This window comes from Lactuca sativa, chromosome 9 (genome assembly GCF_002870075.4).
Source record: "Lactuca sativa cultivar Salinas chromosome 9, Lsat_Salinas_v11, whole genome shotgun sequence".
In the NCBI taxonomy this organism is placed as follows: Eukaryota; Viridiplantae; Streptophyta; class Magnoliopsida; order Asterales; family Asteraceae; genus Lactuca; species Lactuca sativa.
Genome location: NC_056631.2, coordinates 42,484,729 through 42,504,324, shown reverse-complemented (window position 1 = coordinate 42,504,324; position 19,596 = coordinate 42,484,729). Strand labels below are relative to the sequence as shown.

Sequence of the window (19,596 nt, the reverse complement as noted above, 5' to 3'; positions counted from 1 at the left end):
GGTAGCTTCGATTTCTCGCCGATCGTGAGAGAAAGAGAAAATAGGTTGCGTCGTTGCATGCAAATGAAACACAGACTGTGGTCTTTTAGGTAAACCCCTATGCCGACGACATGTCGTCGGTATAAGGTTAAAATAAACGATGCCGTTTACTTTTTTTTTGCTGAAATAAAAAAAATGAAAAATAAAAAATCTATGCCGACGACAAGTCGTCGGTATAGTGTTTTCACACGGATCGCCACGTGGATTGCCAACGACAAGTCGTCGGTATAGATTCCGTAAAACTATGTCGTTTTGATAAACCGGACCATCGAATATAAATAATTGGAAAATAGATTTATCGAAAGCTATACCGACGACATGTCGTCGGCATAGGTTTTCAGCATACCGCGTATTTTTTGGTCGTTCTCGCCAGAGGTTTCGAGATGACATGTTGTCGGCACAAGTATCTGGGTCAAACGATTTTGGTCAAATTTGGCAAAACGTGTGGCGACGACTTGTCGTCGGCATAAGCGGAGTTGTAGCGACGACTTTTGTCGTCGATATAGGTGTCGTTGCCATAACTATGTATTCCTGTAGTGAATGAACATAAATTGAAAAAAAATCAACATTCTCATGACAATGATAGAAAGGGAAACAAATAATTAACATGGGTTTGATTTTCATAATGAACAACCCTCCTTCCCATTTTCTGGTATGGGAAAAAATTGATGTATAGGCGGTGTCGATTCATAGAGATGTGTATTTTCTATGTTTTTCTGCACAACCACCTTCGAGAGACAATCGACATGTAACAACTAGAGATGCACAAAAGTGTGAGGCTTTGGATCCGATCTGATCCGGAAACCAGATTTAGTCAAAACCGGTTTTGACCGAACAGGTTCGGATTCAAATTGGTAACCGGATTAGAACCAGGATTTGTTTTTCGGACTAGCTTTCGGATTGACCCCCGGATCAGGAACTGGTTTTGAGCCAAACCTATTTGAAAACCGGTTTGAAACCGGATTTGGAATATTACCATTTAAAAACGGGAATTTTGGGCAATAATCGATTTTTTTTCAATTTTTTTCCTAGCCGTTAAAAAATAGATATAAACGGCTATAATTCATTTTTTTTTGTCCTTTTTATCCCCACAACACTTATAAATAGTATGTATTTTGCGATATTTCAAGTTCTTAATATACACACATATTTGTTCAAAATTTCTAGTTTTGTTAACACTTCAAAAAATGAACTCAAGAGATTTTACCGCGACCGATGCTTAAGACTCGGATGCAACGGTGGTGAAATCTTAGCAACCGGTCGGAATAAAGAAGTGTGAGAACATTTTGATATGGTGCTATTGTCGAATGGGAATCAAAAAGCTCAATGCAAGAAGTGTGGGTTGTTAATGGGTAAAGATGGCAATAGTATGTTGAGGAAAATTTAGTTATGCCTCATGTCTTCAATTTGTGAGTCGTGGATGACATGCAGGAAAACGTTCAGATTACTTGGTTGATTTTAGTATGACTTGAGGATCTTTTTGGATTTGTGTTATGAATTTATATTATGGTTAATGTTATGAATTTTTATGTTTAGGATTTTTGTATGTTATGGGTTGTTATATGTTATGTTTATGATTGTTTTATGTTATGGATTTTATGTTTTAGATTTATGTTATGGATTTTTATATTATATGGATTTTTATGTGATTTTATTTAACATTTAACATGTCACATATTGTGACATCCCCAAAATCTCGGCCAGAAAAGACCGATTTTCATTTATGCTTTTAAATATTTTCAGAGTAAATCCTTTTGATTTGAAAGAGTTGCGTAATTTGTTCCCAAAAACAAAACATGATAAAACATTGTTTATCGAAGCATTTCATAAAAGAAATGTATTTTCATTATAATCAAAACTCGGGGTGTCATGTTCCGATACAGACCAATAAGCATAAACGAATACATTACAAGTCATATAACAAATATAAACATATGCAGACTTGTAAACAAAACAACTTGATGGTTCATCCATCTCATGCCCTTCCGCCACTACCTGTAATACAATTTAAAACTGAGTGGGTCAGGCTTGGGAGCCTGGTGAGCATATAGGGTTTTCAACCCACAATAAATATCATATTTAATTTTCACCAACCAACAATAACCCAATTACCCATTCCCGTTATTCTCACTTTAATGTCCCTAAAACAACTAACATAAGGGACCTAGTCTAAGAATATTTCATCGGGGCGACAACACATGCTTCGGGGGTACCTCAGCAATATAAGTCAAACAAGGCAACCATGAGGGGGATGGAGTACAGCGAATGAACACCCAAGTTCATTAACACCTACAGGTGGCGAACCTGCTAATGTTTCCACAAGACTGTCTAGAATAGCCAGTGGTCGTCATCTAAACTCCGCTAGATGACTCAATCAAACAACAACGAGGCCTCTCATCTGTTTATTACACACCAACTGTCTACCCATGTTCTACCCAACATATTAGTAGATAAAAATATACATTTGTATACATAGTTTAAAGAAAACCTGTATAGCATGCTTTAATCAACACATATATCACATAACAAATGAGGCACACACACATATAACACATATCTCATAAAGAAATAAGCAGATCTATAAGATAGAAGAGAGTGAATACTCATTCACACATAACACAACCAAATATATACACATAACACGTATTTTTATATAAAATACTTCGTATTATTGTATTAGAAGAAATAACCACACACTCACACTTATAAACAACAATATACTTAATACATTCGAACCAAACTCGTATTATTATTGTGTTTATGAAAGGTAGTATACACTCACTTGATCAGAAGATGATCGGACAGCACTACGGCTTATAAAAGTAGTAATCCACAGCAGATCTGGAAGATCTCTTCGAAAATCGAACTTCTCGCGGGCAGAGCTTCGACTCGGGAACCGCACTTCTCGGGATCTTCGGGATCTCGGGACTTGCCTCGGGGCTAGAGTATAATACCGGGGCTTCGGGATAGCTTCGGCACGAAAAACGATGCAAAAGACTAGAGAGAAGAGAAGAAAATGAACAAAAATCAAGGCTGTCTTCGGATCCTTTATATAGAGGCTGGAGCCTCGGAGTACGCGGGGCGTACAGGCGTACGCAGCGCGTATGCGTCCGAAATCGTCATTGCATGCGTCATCCGAAGTGTCGACACTATGCTGAGTACGCGGTAGCGTAACCTCGTACGCGGGGCGTACTCCGGATCACACCGGTGACTCGGCTTCGGATAATGCTTCCGATTTTGAATTAAAAATAAATATAAAATGATTAATAAACTTCGGAAATTCATAACTTCTTCATACGAACTCCGTTTTCGACGTTCTTTATATCCACGCGAAGGTGAGACCACGCTCTACGACTTTCGTTTAGACTCCGTCGGCTAATTTTGACTTTATTTTTAATAATTATTTTTAATAGGCCGGGACAGAAACTTTCGTTATAAATTCATAACTTCTTCGTTTGACGTCCGTTCTCGCCTAACTTTTTATCGTTTCAGTACCAACAATGAGACCTTCGATTCTCATTTAGATTGCTTCGGCTAACAACCGCTCGATCTCAAATCGAGTAAAACAGGCTGTATATCGCTAAGCCGGAACTTCGATAAATCATAACTTCCTCATACGAAGTCAGATTTGGGCGTTCTATATATATTCGGAAACCTCGTTTCAATTACTACAACCTTAACCAAAGATATTAAGTTTATTTTACACTTAAATTTTGACGCTTATTTTTATTCTTAATTAATCAAACCATATAATTAAGCAATTAAGCACAAAACACATAATACTCAAATAATACATTATTATTATTTCAAATTGGGTTACAAAGGTTAACCTAGACTATTACATTGCTAAAAATGGCAAGCCCGGAAACACAGGCGTTACACATATGGATAAGGAAGGTCAACTTTTAGTTTTCCTTATACTCTCGTGGTATTGGTTGATGTTGGTCTGACAAAGGAAAATAAGAATTAGAAGAATATGAGCTAGCGAACTGGTAGCAAACATGCATGTGTATAAGCGAGATTTGATACATGGATGTTGTACACAAATGTTATGATATGATATGTATGTCTTTCTTTCACAAGATGCATTTGTACTATTACGAAATGATTTTTACACAAAGAAATTGGTTGCAACGTAATACTCCCTCCGTCCCAAAATTATAGTCTATCTTTCCTTTTTGGTTTATCCCAAAATAATAGTCCATTTCTAAAAATAAATAACATTTTTACCAAAATACTCCCTCATTATTAGTTAACCAATTAAGCATTTAATGGAACATTAAATGCAAAGTAAGGATAAAACTGACATTTTATTGTATAAAGTTAGTGGTAATTAATGTTTTCTTAATCTGTGTGTTTGGAACGAAGGGAGTAGGACAATAAGCATTGAAGAAAAAATGATTATATTCTTGTTAGTTAAAGGAGATTTTAGCACTCTAGAAAAACCCTTCATCAATGTTTTCACGAGAATCTAGTGTTCATTCTATTATCAACCACTACTAAAGTCATAAACCTAATTTTTATAAAAACAAACAATCTTGCTCAATCAAACAGAAAATATGCTAAATATGGTAAAGAGTCCATTGACTTACCTAAGATTGGAAATACAACTGATCGTTGAATAAAAATAATTAGTAATCTTTAATGGCTTTAATATTATTTATTTATTTCTCACATAATACACATAACGACCTAAAATGTCAAAAAAAAAAAAACAAACCTTCCAGCCACGAGGTTTACATACCAACAGAAAGATTGAGAATCTCAGTGATTTAGGAGATGATTTCGTGAAATAACCTTCATCATTTATGCAGATCTTGCTAATCAATACGAAAATCTTGATAATTTGATAGCTGATTTCTTGGAATGAAGTTGGACACTCTTATCTTTTCTAGCTTTGTGCGAGAGTGAGAATAAGGGCAGATAGGGTATTTGGTGACTGATCAGCAATTTCATCCCGTAACTGAGTCATATATTCACGGTCTGTTGTAGTACCATGTGTTGGAATCCCGTCTTCATCATCATCAACGCCCACATTGTTATTTCGAAACGAGACATTGGGTTCATCGTATCGTGCAAAATACTCATCACTCATTCCTTCTCTCCTTATAAAATTATGAAGCGCGAAACATGCCATGACAATGTTTCTTTGTGTCACAAACGGGAATGGTGCCATCCTCTTCAATATAGGGAAGCGTGCTTTCAAAACACCAAAAGCACGCTCAACGACATTCCGAAGTTTCGTATGTCCATGGTTAATTTTTTCCTTATTGGTCAATGCACGTCTTTGACGAAAATCTCCAAGCCAATACCTCACATTATGATAAGAGACCATAAATCCTCGAGTGTGTGCATACGCGACATCACAAAGATAATACTTGTCTGTAAAAAATGGAAAACACTAATCAATTTCAAACTAAGATAATAGTATTTAAAAAAAACAAAAACTTATCGGGTGGTGGAAATGGGAATGATGATTGTGGATCGGTTATTTCTTCTGATAATATTCTAGAGTCATGCGCTACCCTTCCCACCCGGCCAAAACAAATGTGAAAATCATATTGAAGTCACAAATTGCCAATACGTTTTGGTAGCTGACTCCCTTTCCCCTACTTCTATATAACTCTTGTTTCTTAGCAGGGACAACAACATGTATCAAAGTGCCATCAAGTGCACCAACCGCCCCTTTGAAAACTCGTCGTAGCCTCCTATTATGTCCTGAAATGTTTGGATTCGGATTAAAAGAAGTTCGTACTATAACATCTTGTGCGAAAATCATCATTTTTTCCAACACTTCATAAAAAAATTTATGAATTGTTTGCTTCGAGTGTTGAAATCTCTGCTTGATAATCACGTAACGTTGATTATGGCCGATCATCATCAAAAACATGACCATCTTTTCCTCAACCGATACATGTTTGCTGTCCTTTAATGAGTAATTTGCTCTAAAATGAGCACATAGTCGTACAAAAGAGTCATGGGACATGCGTAGTACTTCAACACATTGTAAACGATTACGATGTAACAACTCCAATGTGTATTCATGTCCTGTCATTTCCGAATGATTATCCCGCAATCGTTTCACGCCCCTCTTAAAAAAAACGGATGTACAGGTACATAAGAATTACGAGAAGTAACTTTTGATCGTGATCCATTATGAACCTAAAATCAACAAAGTAGAATTTTAAAAAACATTACATTAATCATATTTCAAGTAGCAAAATAACATTACATAAACCATATTTCAAGTAGCAAAAAAACATTACATAAACTATATTTGACATAGCAAATAAACATTACATTAATCATATTTCAAGTACCAAAAAAACATTAGATAAACCATATTCCAAGTAGCAAAATAACAAAAAAATAGTTCCAAGAAAAGCAAAGAGACCTAACAAAATAGTTCCAACAAAGGCAAAAAGACCTAACAAATAGTTTCAACACTAGAAAAATCATCGGACAATCTTTCCATCCTTCAAAACTCCTAAACTTGTACCCGTCATCTCAAGCCATCCTCATAATATCTCGGGAACATCAGGAAAATGCATCCACATCTCTCTCATGTTCATGGTCCCTCCAAAAATATGATATGAAATAATGCGTAAAGGATCGGTAGGGCCTAATTGAAGCACCTCTAACTTCTCTAAACATTGAGGGATTGTATACCCTTTAGTCAAACTTTGTAAAGCTTTTTTCATTTCTAATGCTAAATCGTCACCAGTAATAGAAGTTCCATCAGGTGAAGAAGCAGACGGTGAGGCACTAGGAGGTATAGGAGTTGAGGGTTTAGCCCTTTTGTTAGGGTTACCAGATGGTGAAGTATTATATGGTGAAGCAGCAGAAGATGGTGGCTCATGGTGGGAGGTGTCATCACTATCATCATCTATTGCATGAAAAGGGGTGGCGGTAATCTGAAGTGATGGAAGACGACAAGAGGATGCTCCAGCTATTGATGATGATTGGGTTGGGTAACTCCTAAAATTACCAGTAGCACTATTTCCATCAAAAAGACGTGCACAAAGATCTGGAAAAGGCAGTGGAATTGTTCTCAATGAAGCAGCCTTCGGATGCCCCTAAACCCAAATATAACAAAAAATAGTATAAGAATATTTGGCAACTTCAAACATAAATGTTTAATATATATATATATATATATATATATATATATATATATATATATATATATATATACCTTCTTAAAATCATCCCATTCCTCGGCTGTTAAGTTAAAAGTGTTTGTTTGAGAGTTGTATATATTACCAGTTTTGTTTTTTAAATACACCATCCTGTGGATTTGGCTTTCAGATTGTCATATGCATTTTTCATTTGTTTTTGACTCAACTCAAACCCAAATTTCTCCTTAAGAACTCTTCCATGTCTTATCCATGAGTCTTTCTGCAAACTCAATCCTTTTCTACCGACACTCTCTACTTCTTCAATACAAGTATCCAATAAGCATTTTAAATGCTCATTGGTCCATTGTTGTTTTTCTCCCATTTCTAATAAGCAATATATCATAGACAATAATAATTTCATAAGGTATTGTAGCATTCACAAATTGACAAATATGATTTCGTAAGGTATTGCATATCATACACATTACAACAAAAAAAATAATGATTTGAAACAATCAAGAGTATTTGCAAAACCAAATAACAATAAACAATCAACAACTAAAGTGTGATTTTCACGTGACTTGTTAGATATCGTTAGTTGACAACATTATTTCACATTTTCAGCACAAATTTTCACAACATTATTTCACATCAATAAACAATTCACAATTAACAACATTATTTCACAGCAATAAACAATTCACAATTGATAGCATTATTTCACAGCAATAAACAATTCACAATTGATAGCATTATTTCACAACAATAAACAATTCACAATCCACAACAATAAATAATTCACAATTGACAGCATTATTTCACATATAGGAAAAGACTCTTTTGCTTCTGCACTACTTATGAGACATAAAAATGAAAAGAAAAGGCAAGACTTTCTTTAATTTTCTTAATTTTCAGCAAAATAGGCTCTATATATTTACATTATTTTCCAGAATATCAATCAAACATACATGATGCATGACTTTGGTTCCATTCTTTTTGTATGCAAAAACCTAATCTGATCATGTATCATACATGTATTGTAACATCATATTGTGAAGGAGGAGATATACATGTATTGTAATAACATTTAACAAGAATTTGAAGCAAGAAACAAGATTTTCAGTCAACTAGAGAGTTTTCATAGCAAGATTATTCCTCAATTTCATGTTGGAACTAAAAAAAAGAAAAAAAAAAAGAAAAACGCAAGGAAGATACGAACCTGTTCGCTGGTGGCCTGAATCGTACAAGTCGAGACGGGGGGTGCTAATTGGAGGCGATGGTCGATGGATTGAAGATGGATGGGTTCTGTTGGTGGAGAAATATGGACGGTGGGAAGGTTTGACGATGGAGGCGGATGCAATAGAAGGACGCGTTTTTTTTAGGTTTAAAACACTCGCAGACTTAAGAAGATGTTGGTCCAAGTCTGTGTGGTGAAGACCTCGCGTAGACGTTTTTATATCTACACACTTCAGAAAAACAAACACACTGCAAACCTTTAAGTATGCGTGTGGTCTGCGCCGCACAGACAAAAGAGCCCATGCAGATCTGCGGAGAAAAAACAAACACCGCCTAAAACTTTGAGCGGGAATTAAAAAATTAAAATGTAGGCCTCAAAAGTTATGGCTCTGTCAAACTTAGGGGGTGTTTGGCTTAACTTTTCACAACCTAGAAGTCCTTTTCGAAAAGAAAAAAAGCAACATATGTTTGGTAAAACTAGTTTTAAAAGCTACTTTTCGAGTTTTTATACAAGGAAAATGAACTTTTTGGAAAAGTCAGGAAATCCTGACTTTTTGTAACTTTTCCAAAAATGACTTTTGGGCTGTAAAAAGCTAAGCCAAACACCCCCTTAGGCTTCTTAAACGACGGTTATCATCAATTCGTTAACCAAGCGACGGAAGAAGACGAGGCACCGTTTTCACTAGTTCATCTACTCTATCGTTAATATTGAAATAGAACTTGCGTTGAAAAGCGAAAATACTCTATTACTTTACTTTAAATTTTAACTATAATGGACGGAAGAGGAAACGACACACCAGGGATTGGCATCGACCTCGGAACAACCTACTCATGTGTAGCAGTTTGGAAGCATGGTCATATCCAAATCATTCCCAATGATCAAGGCAACAGAACCACACCCTCTTGTGTTGCTTTCGTTAATGGAGAATGTCTCATTGGCGATGGCGCCAAGAACCAAGTGGCCATGAACCCTGCTGCTAACACCATATTTGGTAAGCCTTTATTTTTCTAATTTGGTTAATCTTATTATGATTAAGCATGTGAGAATATCATATTCAGCAGAAGGAATTTTAGGGAACAGCTATAATCGTCAATAAAGGAGTCTGATATTACTCAGAATGAAATTTTTGCAATGTGAATTACATTCAGATGCACTAAAGTTTTTGATCCTTGATTTAAACTAATCTTTGAAGTAAGGTTTCCCTTATATGGTTTTTATGTTTTTTTGGGTTAAGATCTGCTTCATTAGTAACAGAAAAACTTTTTTTAACAAGAAGGTATATTTTTCGAATTTACTTGGTTATATATTGGCTTACTTTTATATTGTGGATTTTTAGATGCTAAGAGGTTGATTGGAAGGAGATTTAGTGATTCCAAAGTGCAGGATGACATCAAGTTGTGGCCTTTTAGGGTCATACAAGGGATTGCCGACACACCAAAGATTGTTGTCTCCTACAAAGGTCAAGATAAGGAATTTTTGGCTGAAGAAATTTCATCTATGATTCTCGGCAAGATGAAAGAAACTGCTGAGGCATACTTTGGAAAACCTGTGAAAGATGCTGTGATAACGGTTCCAGCTTACTTTAATGATTCGCAAACGTCAAGGAACAAAGGATGCTGGTGCTATAGCTGGACTTAATGTCATGCGAATCATCAATGAGCCAACAGCAGCTGCAATTGCATATGGTTTAGACAATAAGTCCGATATTACTTCCAAGATCAATGTGCTTGTCTTTGATTTGGGTGGTGGCACTTTTGATGTCTCTTTATTGACCATTGCGGAAGGGGGTAGTATCCGGGAGGTGAAAGCTGTTGCAGGTGACACACATTTGGGAGGTGAAGATTTTGATAGTCGTATGGTGGATCACTGTGCTCGGGAATTCAAGAGGAGATGGAATAAGGACTTAACTGGTAACAAAAGAGCATTGGGGAGGTTGAGATGTGCTTGTGAGAAAGCAAAAAGGATTCTTTCATGCAATATTCTTTCCTCAATTGAAATAGATGGCTTTGCATGAGGGGATTGATTTTTCTATGAAATTCAGTAGAGCTAAATTTGAAGAGCTTAACATGGGTTTCTTCGTTAAATGCATCGAGACTGTGGAGGCATGTTTAAGGGATGCAAAGATGGAGAAATCGTGTGTGAATGAGGTTATTCTTGTTTGTGGGTCAACTAGAATACTAAAGGTCCAGTGTATGTTGCAGGAATTTTTTGGCAGGAAAGAGCTATGCAAGAGCCTAAACCCCAATGAGGCTGTTGCATATGGTGCAGCTGTTATGGCTGCAAAGTTAAGTGGTAACAGTCATAAGAGTTGTGGAGATTTGTTGTTGTCACTCCTTTGTCCCTTGGTGTTGAATCAATTGGAGAAGTATTTAGTGTTGTCATTCCTCGGAACACTCCCATACCTACCAAGAAATCCAAAAATCATGTTACAATTGAGGACAATCAATCTAAGGCATGGATCAAGGTGTATCAAGGTGAAAGAGCCAGATCTAGTGATAACCATTTGTTGGGGGAGTTCTTACTTTCGGGAATACCACCGGCTCCAAAAGGAGATGCAAAACTTGAGTATTGTTTTGAAATAGATGCAAATTGTATCCTGACAGTGACAGCAAAGATATTATCAACAGGTAAGACGGAGCAACTCAGGTACCAATGCAAAAGAAAGACTCTGAATGGAACAGATAGAGAATATGGTAAAAGATGCTGACAAGTACAAAAAGGAGGACCAAGAATACAAGAGGAAAGCAGATGCCTTCAATGAATTAGAGGACTGCATATACAACATGAAGAAGAAGATCAGAAATATGGAGAATGGTGAGAGGTTGAAGAGAATGAAGAATGCCATTGCTGACACAGCCAATTGGCTCAAGCACAACCAAGCTGCATCTGTTGATGAGCTTAAGTGCAGGAAGGAACATCTCGAGTCCAAATGCTAGGTCTTAAATCAGTGTTGTACGTATCTTCTGAGGTTAAATATTAATTCGCTACTTTTTAAAACCGAATCAATCCAAAATGTTTAATCAAGAACCCTTTTGTATCAGTTTGGAATGCTATTTTAGCTGCTCATGCGATTATAAAAACACAAACTCATCCAACATCAACAGTTCTGTTGTTCCAATTTGCAGCCGATAATAAGTAAAAAATCGGAAGAAGAAAAAACAAATAAAGAACCATGGAATTTTTTTGAATGTGTAATGCGGTTTACTGAGATACAGAGAAGAAAGAACAAAACTGAATTCGTCTAAATTACATTGTATACATTTGGCTACAAGAATTGTGGTTTCGAATCTGCAAAAAAACACCAAGAAACCATTTTCTGAATGTAAGTGAAGTTAATCTACATTAATTAAGTTTAACATATTGTCCTACCTAGGTGTGGGCTAATGTTTGTGGTCAAAAGCTTGAGATATGTTCTTCTCATTGAAAGTGTAGGTATCATGTATTTTAATCAGTTGATCAAAAAAAATTATTTCATACCCTCTGGTTAATTGTTTCTGATGTTATTTTGTAACTGTTATTTACATGTATATTTTGTTGAGAAACCAAAACTGTAAACTCTTTTATTTGACACAGATTCATTTAGAACACAGATGGATTAGGGTACTGTATACTTTGATGTACTCTGCGAGTGATATCCTTGGTTATTGGTATAGCAAAAACATAGATGTGGCTACAGAGTTCCCGTGCCTTTTCTTAATTTGTTTGACATGGATGGTTAGTGGATGCAAGTTTCAGATAGCTTTGCATTTTCTTTTTTTGGGTTACATGCAAGAAATTGAAAAGAAACAAAGCCAAACTCATACAACCTCTGTTTTGTGATTTTCTTCAGAGTTCACCTATTTTAGTGATTTTGTATTCAAATTTCACTATGCTTTCTAGAAAAAAAAATACTTTTAAAGGTTGGGAAAATGACTTACAAGCCCAATGAAGTTTTCAAACCGTTTAAAAAACCTCAATCATGTTTTGTCAGTTCAATAAAACACAAGGAACTTAACCTTTTGTCTACAAAAGCCCAACGAAGTTTCCAAACCGTTCAAAAAACCCAATCATGTTTTGTCTGATTAAAAGGTTAAGTTCGTTGAGTTTTTTTGAACAATCAAAACATGATTAGGGTTTTTTGAACAGTTTTGAAACTTTGTTGGTACTACAAGTAATTTTCCCGATATAGTAATAAGCCACTTCGTTTGTTTCTCTTCTTTAACTTCCATAGAATTGAACAAAAGTGTAACTTAGTTGGTTTTTTTAGACAAAATGTTATGTTCGTTGAGTTTTCTTAAACAGACAAAACATAATTAGAGTTTTTAATTTGAACGGTCTGAAAACTTTATTGGGCTCGTAAATCATTTTCTCTTTATAGGTTCATGGTTGACACAATATTGGGTTCTAAGAATACATCCTATTGATCTTTTCTTTAGCTTCCAAGGCAAAATTTGCATTGATCTCTTTAAAACCCTTTTTTGCATATATCTTTGTGCCCTTGCAACGACAATTTTGGAGACATAAATATCTCCTTAGCATGTTGGTTTTCACTGTTCTAATTAAAATAATAAGACTAATAAAATAAAGAAAGGTTCTTTGCTTTTCAATATTAAAATAATCAAATAAAGAAATGTTCTTTGCCTGAAATATATTATAGACCAGTTTATGAATCATCTTGTGTCTCATCTCCAACCTTAAACCAACTTTAAGTAGAGTAAAAGTACATAATTCCATTAATACCCATCTTAGCGGCTAGCCCCATGTAAATGTAAGAATTCCAAGATGTGATATTAAAGTCAAAATCAACACTAATTGTTATGAAGAACATATTTTTGATTATATACAACACCCATAACTGACACCACATAGAAACGTTTATTTTATTTTATTTTATTTTTTTGCAATCTTTCAACTATAAGTGACAACCAATTGGAAAAGGGAAAGCATACCCCCACTCAATCCCGTCCCAACAAAATAGACATATTCAGTAAGATTCTACACCATTCATAACTGTAATTCCACAAATAATCAAAATAATAGAAAATAAAGACACAAACATTCTTTGGGAAATTTTGTCTAGCATCTGGTGTCCATTGTATTAGCAACCACTACTGAAATCATAAACCTAATTTTATGTAACCTAAGATAAAAACACACACAATCTAGCTCAATCAAACTGAAAATATGCTAAATATGGTAAAGAGTCCATTGACTTACCTAAGAATGGAAATACAACTGATGGTTGAATAAAAATTGTTAGTAATCTTTACTGGCTTAAATAGTATTTATTTAATGGCTTAAATTATTTCTCACATAATACACATAAGGAGCTAAAATGTCAAGAAAAACAAACCTTCCAGCTACGAGGTTTACATACTAACAGAAAGATTGAGAATCACAGAGATTTAGGAGATGATTTCGTGAAACTATATCCCTTCATCATTTACGCAGATCTTGCTAATCAATACGAAAATCTTGATAATTTGGTAGGTGATTTCTTGGAATGAAGTTGGAACCTTTATCTTTTCCAGCTTTGTGCGAGAGTGAGAATAAGGGCAGATAGGGTATTTGGCAACTAAAACTTTGAGCGGGAAATAAAAAATTAAAATGGAGGCCTCAAAAAGTTAGGGGCTCAGTCAAACTTAGGCTTCTTCAACGACGGTTTTCATCAATTCGTTAACCAAACGACGGAAGAAGACGAGGCACCGTTTTCACCAGTTCATCTACTCTGTCGTTAATATTGAAATAGAAGTTGCGTTGAAAAGCGAAAATACACGATTACTTTACTTTAAATTTTAACTATAATGGACGGAAGAGGAAACGACACACCAGCGATCGGCATCGACCTCGGAACAACCTACTCATGTGTCGCAGTTTGGAAGCATGGTCATATCCAAATCATTCCCAATGATCAAGGCAACAGAACCACACCCTCTTGTGTTTCTTTCGTTAATGGAGAACGTCTCATTGGCGATGGCGCCAAGAACCAAGTGGCCATGAACCCGGCTAACACCATATTTGGTAAGTCTTTATTTTTCTTAATTATTTGGTTAACCTTATTAAGATTAAGCATGTGAAAAATATCATATTCAGAAAAGGAGTCTGATATTATGAAAATTGTTCAGAATGAAATTTATGCAATGTGAATTACATTCAAATGCACTAAAGTTTTTGATCCTTGATTTAAACTAATCTTTGAAGTAAGGTTTCCCCGATATGGTTTTTATGTTTTTTTGGGTTAATATATATCTGCTTCTTTTAGTATCAGATAAACTTTTTTAAACAAGAAGGTATATCTTTCATTCTACTGTGGACTGGGATATTTAGTCAATGTTTCTTTGCATATTTTGCTGCATGCATATTACTTCAATTGTCTTTGAAACATCAATCTATACATCTACTTCTACAACCGATGTAGGTAATTATAATCTTTACTGGTAAAAGCTGTTTTTTTTTTTCAAATTTACTTGGCTATATATTGGCTTAATTTTATATTGTGGATTTTTAGATGCTAAGAGGTTGATTGGAAGGAGATTCAGTGATTCCAAAGTGCAGGATGACATTAAATTGTGGCCTTTTAGGGTCATACAAGGGCCTGCCGACACACCAAAAATTGTTGTCTCCTACAAAGGTCATGAGAAGGAATTTTTGGCTGAAGAAATTTCATCTATGATTCTCGGCAAGATGAAGGAAACTGCTGAGGCATACCTTGGAAAACCCGTGAAAGATGCTGTGATAACGGTTCCAGCTTACTTTAATGATTCACAACGACAAGCAACAAAGGATGCTGGTGCTATTGCTGGACTTAATGTCATGCGAATCATCAATGAGCCAACAGGGGCTGCAATTGCTTATGGTTTAGACAATAAGTCGGATATTACTTCCAAGATCAATGTGCTTGTCTTTGATTTGGGTGGTGGCACTTTTGATGTCTCTCTATTGACAATGGAGGAAGGTGGTGGTACTCTTCAGGTGAAAGCCGTTGCAGGTGACACTCATTTGGGAGGTGAAGATTTTGATAGTCGTATGGTGGATCACTGTGCTCATGAATTCAAGAGGAGATGGAATAAGGACTTAACGGGCAACAAAAGAGCCTTGGGGAGGTTGAAATGTGCTTGTGAGAAAGCAAAACGGATTCTTTCATGCGATATTTTGACTTCAATTGAAATAGACGGCTTGCATGAGGGGATTGATTTTTCTATGAAGCTTAGTCGTGCTAAATTTGAAGAGCTCAACATGGGTTTCTTCGTTAAATGCATTGAGACACTAGAGGCATGTTTGACTGATGCAAAAATGGATAAATCTCGTGTAAATGAGGTGATCCTTGTTGGTGGCTCAACCAGAATACCAAAGGTCCAATCTATGTTGCAGGAGTTTTTTAATGGAAAACAACTATGCAAGAGGGTGAATCCTGATGAGGCAGTTGCTTATGGTGCAGCTGTTATGGCTGAAAAGTTGACTGGTAACGGGGATGACTGTTTTCAAGATTTGTTGTTATTGGATGTCACTCCTTTATCCCTTGGTGTAGAACTAAAAGAAGAAGTATTTGATGTTTTGATCCCACGTAACACCCCAATTCCTACAAAGAAATCCAAATTTCATACTACATGTTATGACAACCAATCTGAGGTTTGCATCGAAGTCTATCAAGGTGAAAGAGCCAGATCTGTAGATAACCATTTGTTGGGGATGTTTACACCTTTTGGAATACCACTGGCTCCAAGAAAAGTTCCACAAATCAACAACTGCTTATCAGTTTTTTTAGTTGTGAACAAAAACATGAACATGATCATTTAATGGGGTTAGTTTACATTGTTGAGCTAATTTATATATGGTGTTGGTACATTATATATCTATATGAACAACTTTGCATACCATATATAGATATGTTATGGGTGGTTAGTTTCCAATATTTTACACAACACAGTTTTTTCTAGACTTTGAAAGATCGTGTATCCTGTCGAGGGTGCATAACTGAACCTAAGTCTCAGACGTTTGATAGTCCTTAATCCGGTTAAGATGGTCCTACAATTTTTCTTAGAGCTCCATTAAAACAAGGACTGGTACAACAACAGTTACAGTTTGGTTATGGGGGCCTTTAGTTTACTTAAGGACTGGTTTCGTATCAAGCTCTAGATGGTCATTATTAAGATTGAGCCTTTCTATAACGGCTAAGTTTCTATATCTTTTATAAATTGCATTTTGTTCTTTCTTGTATTTTGTTTTTCTGTGTCGATTATATAATTGTTTTCTGATTGTATATCATAATTGTTCGTTTTTTTCTAGTAAGTGTCGAAAAAAGATTTATAATTTTATTTCTCTAAAAAATAATTGAACTTTTTATGAGTAAGGTATGGAGCGTGTTTCTATTATCAGGGGGTATTACTTATATATAGTAATTAACTACCATTTAACATGGATTAATTATTTTATTAATTATTTTGATTGTTTGTCAATTTTTTTAACCAGCAACGTTTGGTAAAACAACAAACCTAGCAAGGCCCCGGTAGTGAGACAAAACAGAAACAGGGAAATTACATACAAGAAAAAAGAAAAAGGGAAAGACAAAACTGCACAAATGGTCCCTGTGGTATGTCGAAAATTGCCACTTTGGTCCAAAAAAGTTTGGACTAGCACCACAGGTCCAAAATTTTCATTTTGTTGCGAGTTTGGTCCAATCTGTTTTGAATTTTTATAAAATGACGATTTTGCCCTTTGTATTTTCATTATTTATTTATTTTTTAAATTACAAAAACTAAAAAAGGAAAAAAAATGTTTGTATTATTACCCCCCACACCATATTTTTCTCTCTCCCATTCAGAAAAAGGAAACACCACCAGATTTCCGGTGGCTGCCGGAGCACCGTCGTCCGACCACTAAAACCACCGTCGACGTCGGAACCCTAGAACTATCCGGTGCCGACTTCGCCGGAGAAAAAAAACTGAGATCTGAACCTCCAGAGACCATCATCCTTCTTTCTTTCCGCTGCTACGATGGCCATCTCTCTCTCTCTCTCTCTCTTTCTCTCCCTTCTACTGTTATGAACCGCCTGTTGGACCATCCAAATTACCACAGATGACGAAGATCTAAACATCTCGCCGCCACGACGGAGATCTAGATTTGCTGGTTGTTCGACAAGAAAAAGAGAGAGAAAGAGGGTGAAAACAGATCTGAAAACTTGGGATTTTGTAAAACTAGAAGGGTGGCGGCGTTAGGGCTTTTGTTGTGTAGACACCTCGTCGGAGAAGAAGAGAGTCGAGCGGTTTGATGGTTCCGATGCCTGAAACTAGAGTTTTATCGAGCCACAGACGTCATCGTCATTGCCGATGACGAACAGATCGAAGGCGTTGTCAGATGAGAAGATAAAAGACAAAGGCGATGATGGTTCCGACGAAAAGCAAATAGAAAGAGGGAGAGATTGAGTCCGGTTTCCGACAGATCTACGTCGTCCTTAGGAGGGTTTCTTGTTCGCCGGAAAAACGATTTCTCAAATTTTGCAACTGATTTCTCGATTTCTTGCAAACCCGACTCAGCTCATCTATCTTCTCAATCCGTCCTTCGCCCCTTTCTCAGATTTATGGCACCAGAAACCCTAGCCTCAAATATCGAAACCCGCTTCGTCGGAAGCCTCCATCGCTGGTGGTGGTGGTTGGTGGTGAAGAAGATGAGCAACTTTTTGTGTGGAGAGAGAGAGAGAGAGAGAGAGAGAGAGTTTGCATTTTTTTTCCGTTATAAAAAATTATAAAAATAAAATAAAAAAGGAAAATTTTCTTTTTTATTTTTCTTTTAATCAGAAAAAATATTTAAATAATAAAAAAAACTGAAAAATGAAAAAACAAGGGCAAATTCATCATTATGAAAAAGTTCATAGCAAATTGGACCAAACTCGCAACAAAATGAAAAGTTTGGACCTCTGGTGCTAGTCCAAACATTTTTGGACCAAAGTGGCAATTTTAAGCAAACCACAGGGACCATTTGTGCAGTTTAGTCAAAGGGAAACTACATCAACAAGCCCAACTACAATTACCATCCTTACACTTGTATTTATACCAAATAAACACCAACGAAATTATGTTATCTGCCGTTTTTCTTAGGGCTAGGAGGAAGAAGATGAAACAATTTATCGTTGTGCGCCTTCCAAACATACCAAAAAACACCATATATAATTGCAAGTAGTAATTTGCTTTTCTTTCGGCAATGAACCAGTTGGCCGCAAAATTTATGGACTCCTCCTTATTTGAGAAACAATTACCATCAATCCCACACCACTTAAAAATCCAATACATCGCTTTGTGAATAAAAGGACCAGAAGCAAACATGTGATCGGTAGTCTCAACTTCCACGTTGCAAATAGTACAAGATGATGAAGCCATATTCACACCACTGGAAGGAATAGATGAGAAGGTAGGGATGCACACCAAACACACCCTTCAAATGAACCCCATAACTTTTAAAAGAACAAATTTTAGCCAAATCATAATTGTTAGTTTATACTACTTTTGTCGATTATTGTATAGAGTAGGGTCCCCTTTGTAACTATTGCATATATAAATATATTGTGCATAATTTCTCCCAATTCAGGCTTTTCCCATATTCAACATGGTATCAAGCTAGGGTTTCCAACCCATTACTCTCACGTACGGTCTATGAGTGTCTTCTCCCAACTGCTGATTTTTTTCTCTCTTGATCACTGAGAACACTAACTACCACAGCTCCTCACATGTCTATCTTCCCCACTGAACTTCTGCCATTTGATCAGCACAACCATGTCCACCAGATCTCACAATGCCACCGTTCCTTCTCCACCAAAGTCGACTGTTTCCTGTTGATTACACTGCGCATAATATGCTTATGTTGTTGTCGAGTTCCTGTCCATTGTTGCTGCAAATTGATCGTCTCTGTTCTATCTCTCGTGTGTTCTGCATGTCAATATCAGCCTCTTCATCCACCAATACTCCATCAAAGCTAAGTCTCTTATGTACCCTCAAAAATGTCTACAATCAATTTAGCTTCAAGTTAAATGTTGATGGTTCAAAGTATAAGCTATGACGTCAAATGTTTTCAAACATGTGTAGATGTACTTTGTCCTATGGTCATCTTTCAGGTAAATCACTCCCAATCGAAGATGACGATGAGGAATGGTATTCGGTGGAAGCTAGTATTAAATCATGGTTTTATAGCACTTGTGATCCCTAGTTGTTTCAAATCATCTCTAGTGATGAT

The 19,596-nt window shown here is 36.1% G+C and overlaps 2 protein-coding genes and 1 pseudogene across 2 annotated transcripts in view; 2 read left to right on the top strand and 1 right to left on the bottom strand.

The window, feature by feature from the left end:
• Positions 1-4,930: 4,930 nt before the first annotated feature.
• LOC122196073 (uncharacterized) lies at positions 4,931-6,094 on the bottom strand. The gene is made up of 2 exons (XM_052767671.1): positions 5,653-6,094; positions 4,931-5,421 (listed from the first exon to the last, which is right to left on the bottom strand). Exons 1-2 carry the CDS (start codon positions 6,092-6,094, stop codon positions 4,931-4,933), a joined length of 933 nt encoding a protein of 310 aa, XP_052623631.1.
• A 3,071-nt stretch (positions 6,095-9,165) lies between these two features.
• LOC111898264 (heat shock 70 kDa protein 1-like) lies at positions 9,166-11,330 on the top strand (annotated as a pseudogene).
• A 2,847-nt stretch (positions 11,331-14,177) lies between these two features.
• The window catches only part of LOC111898265 (heat shock 70 kDa protein 18), a 33,431-nt gene continuing 28,012 nt past the window's right edge, over positions 14,178-19,596 (top strand). The window contains exons 1-2 of the mRNA XM_042898394.1: positions 14,178-14,394; positions 14,882-15,412. Of these exons, the coding sequence (XP_042754328.1) occupies positions 14,178-14,394; positions 14,882-15,412 (748 nt within the window). The remainder of the gene's footprint in view (positions 14,395-14,881; positions 15,413-19,596) is intronic.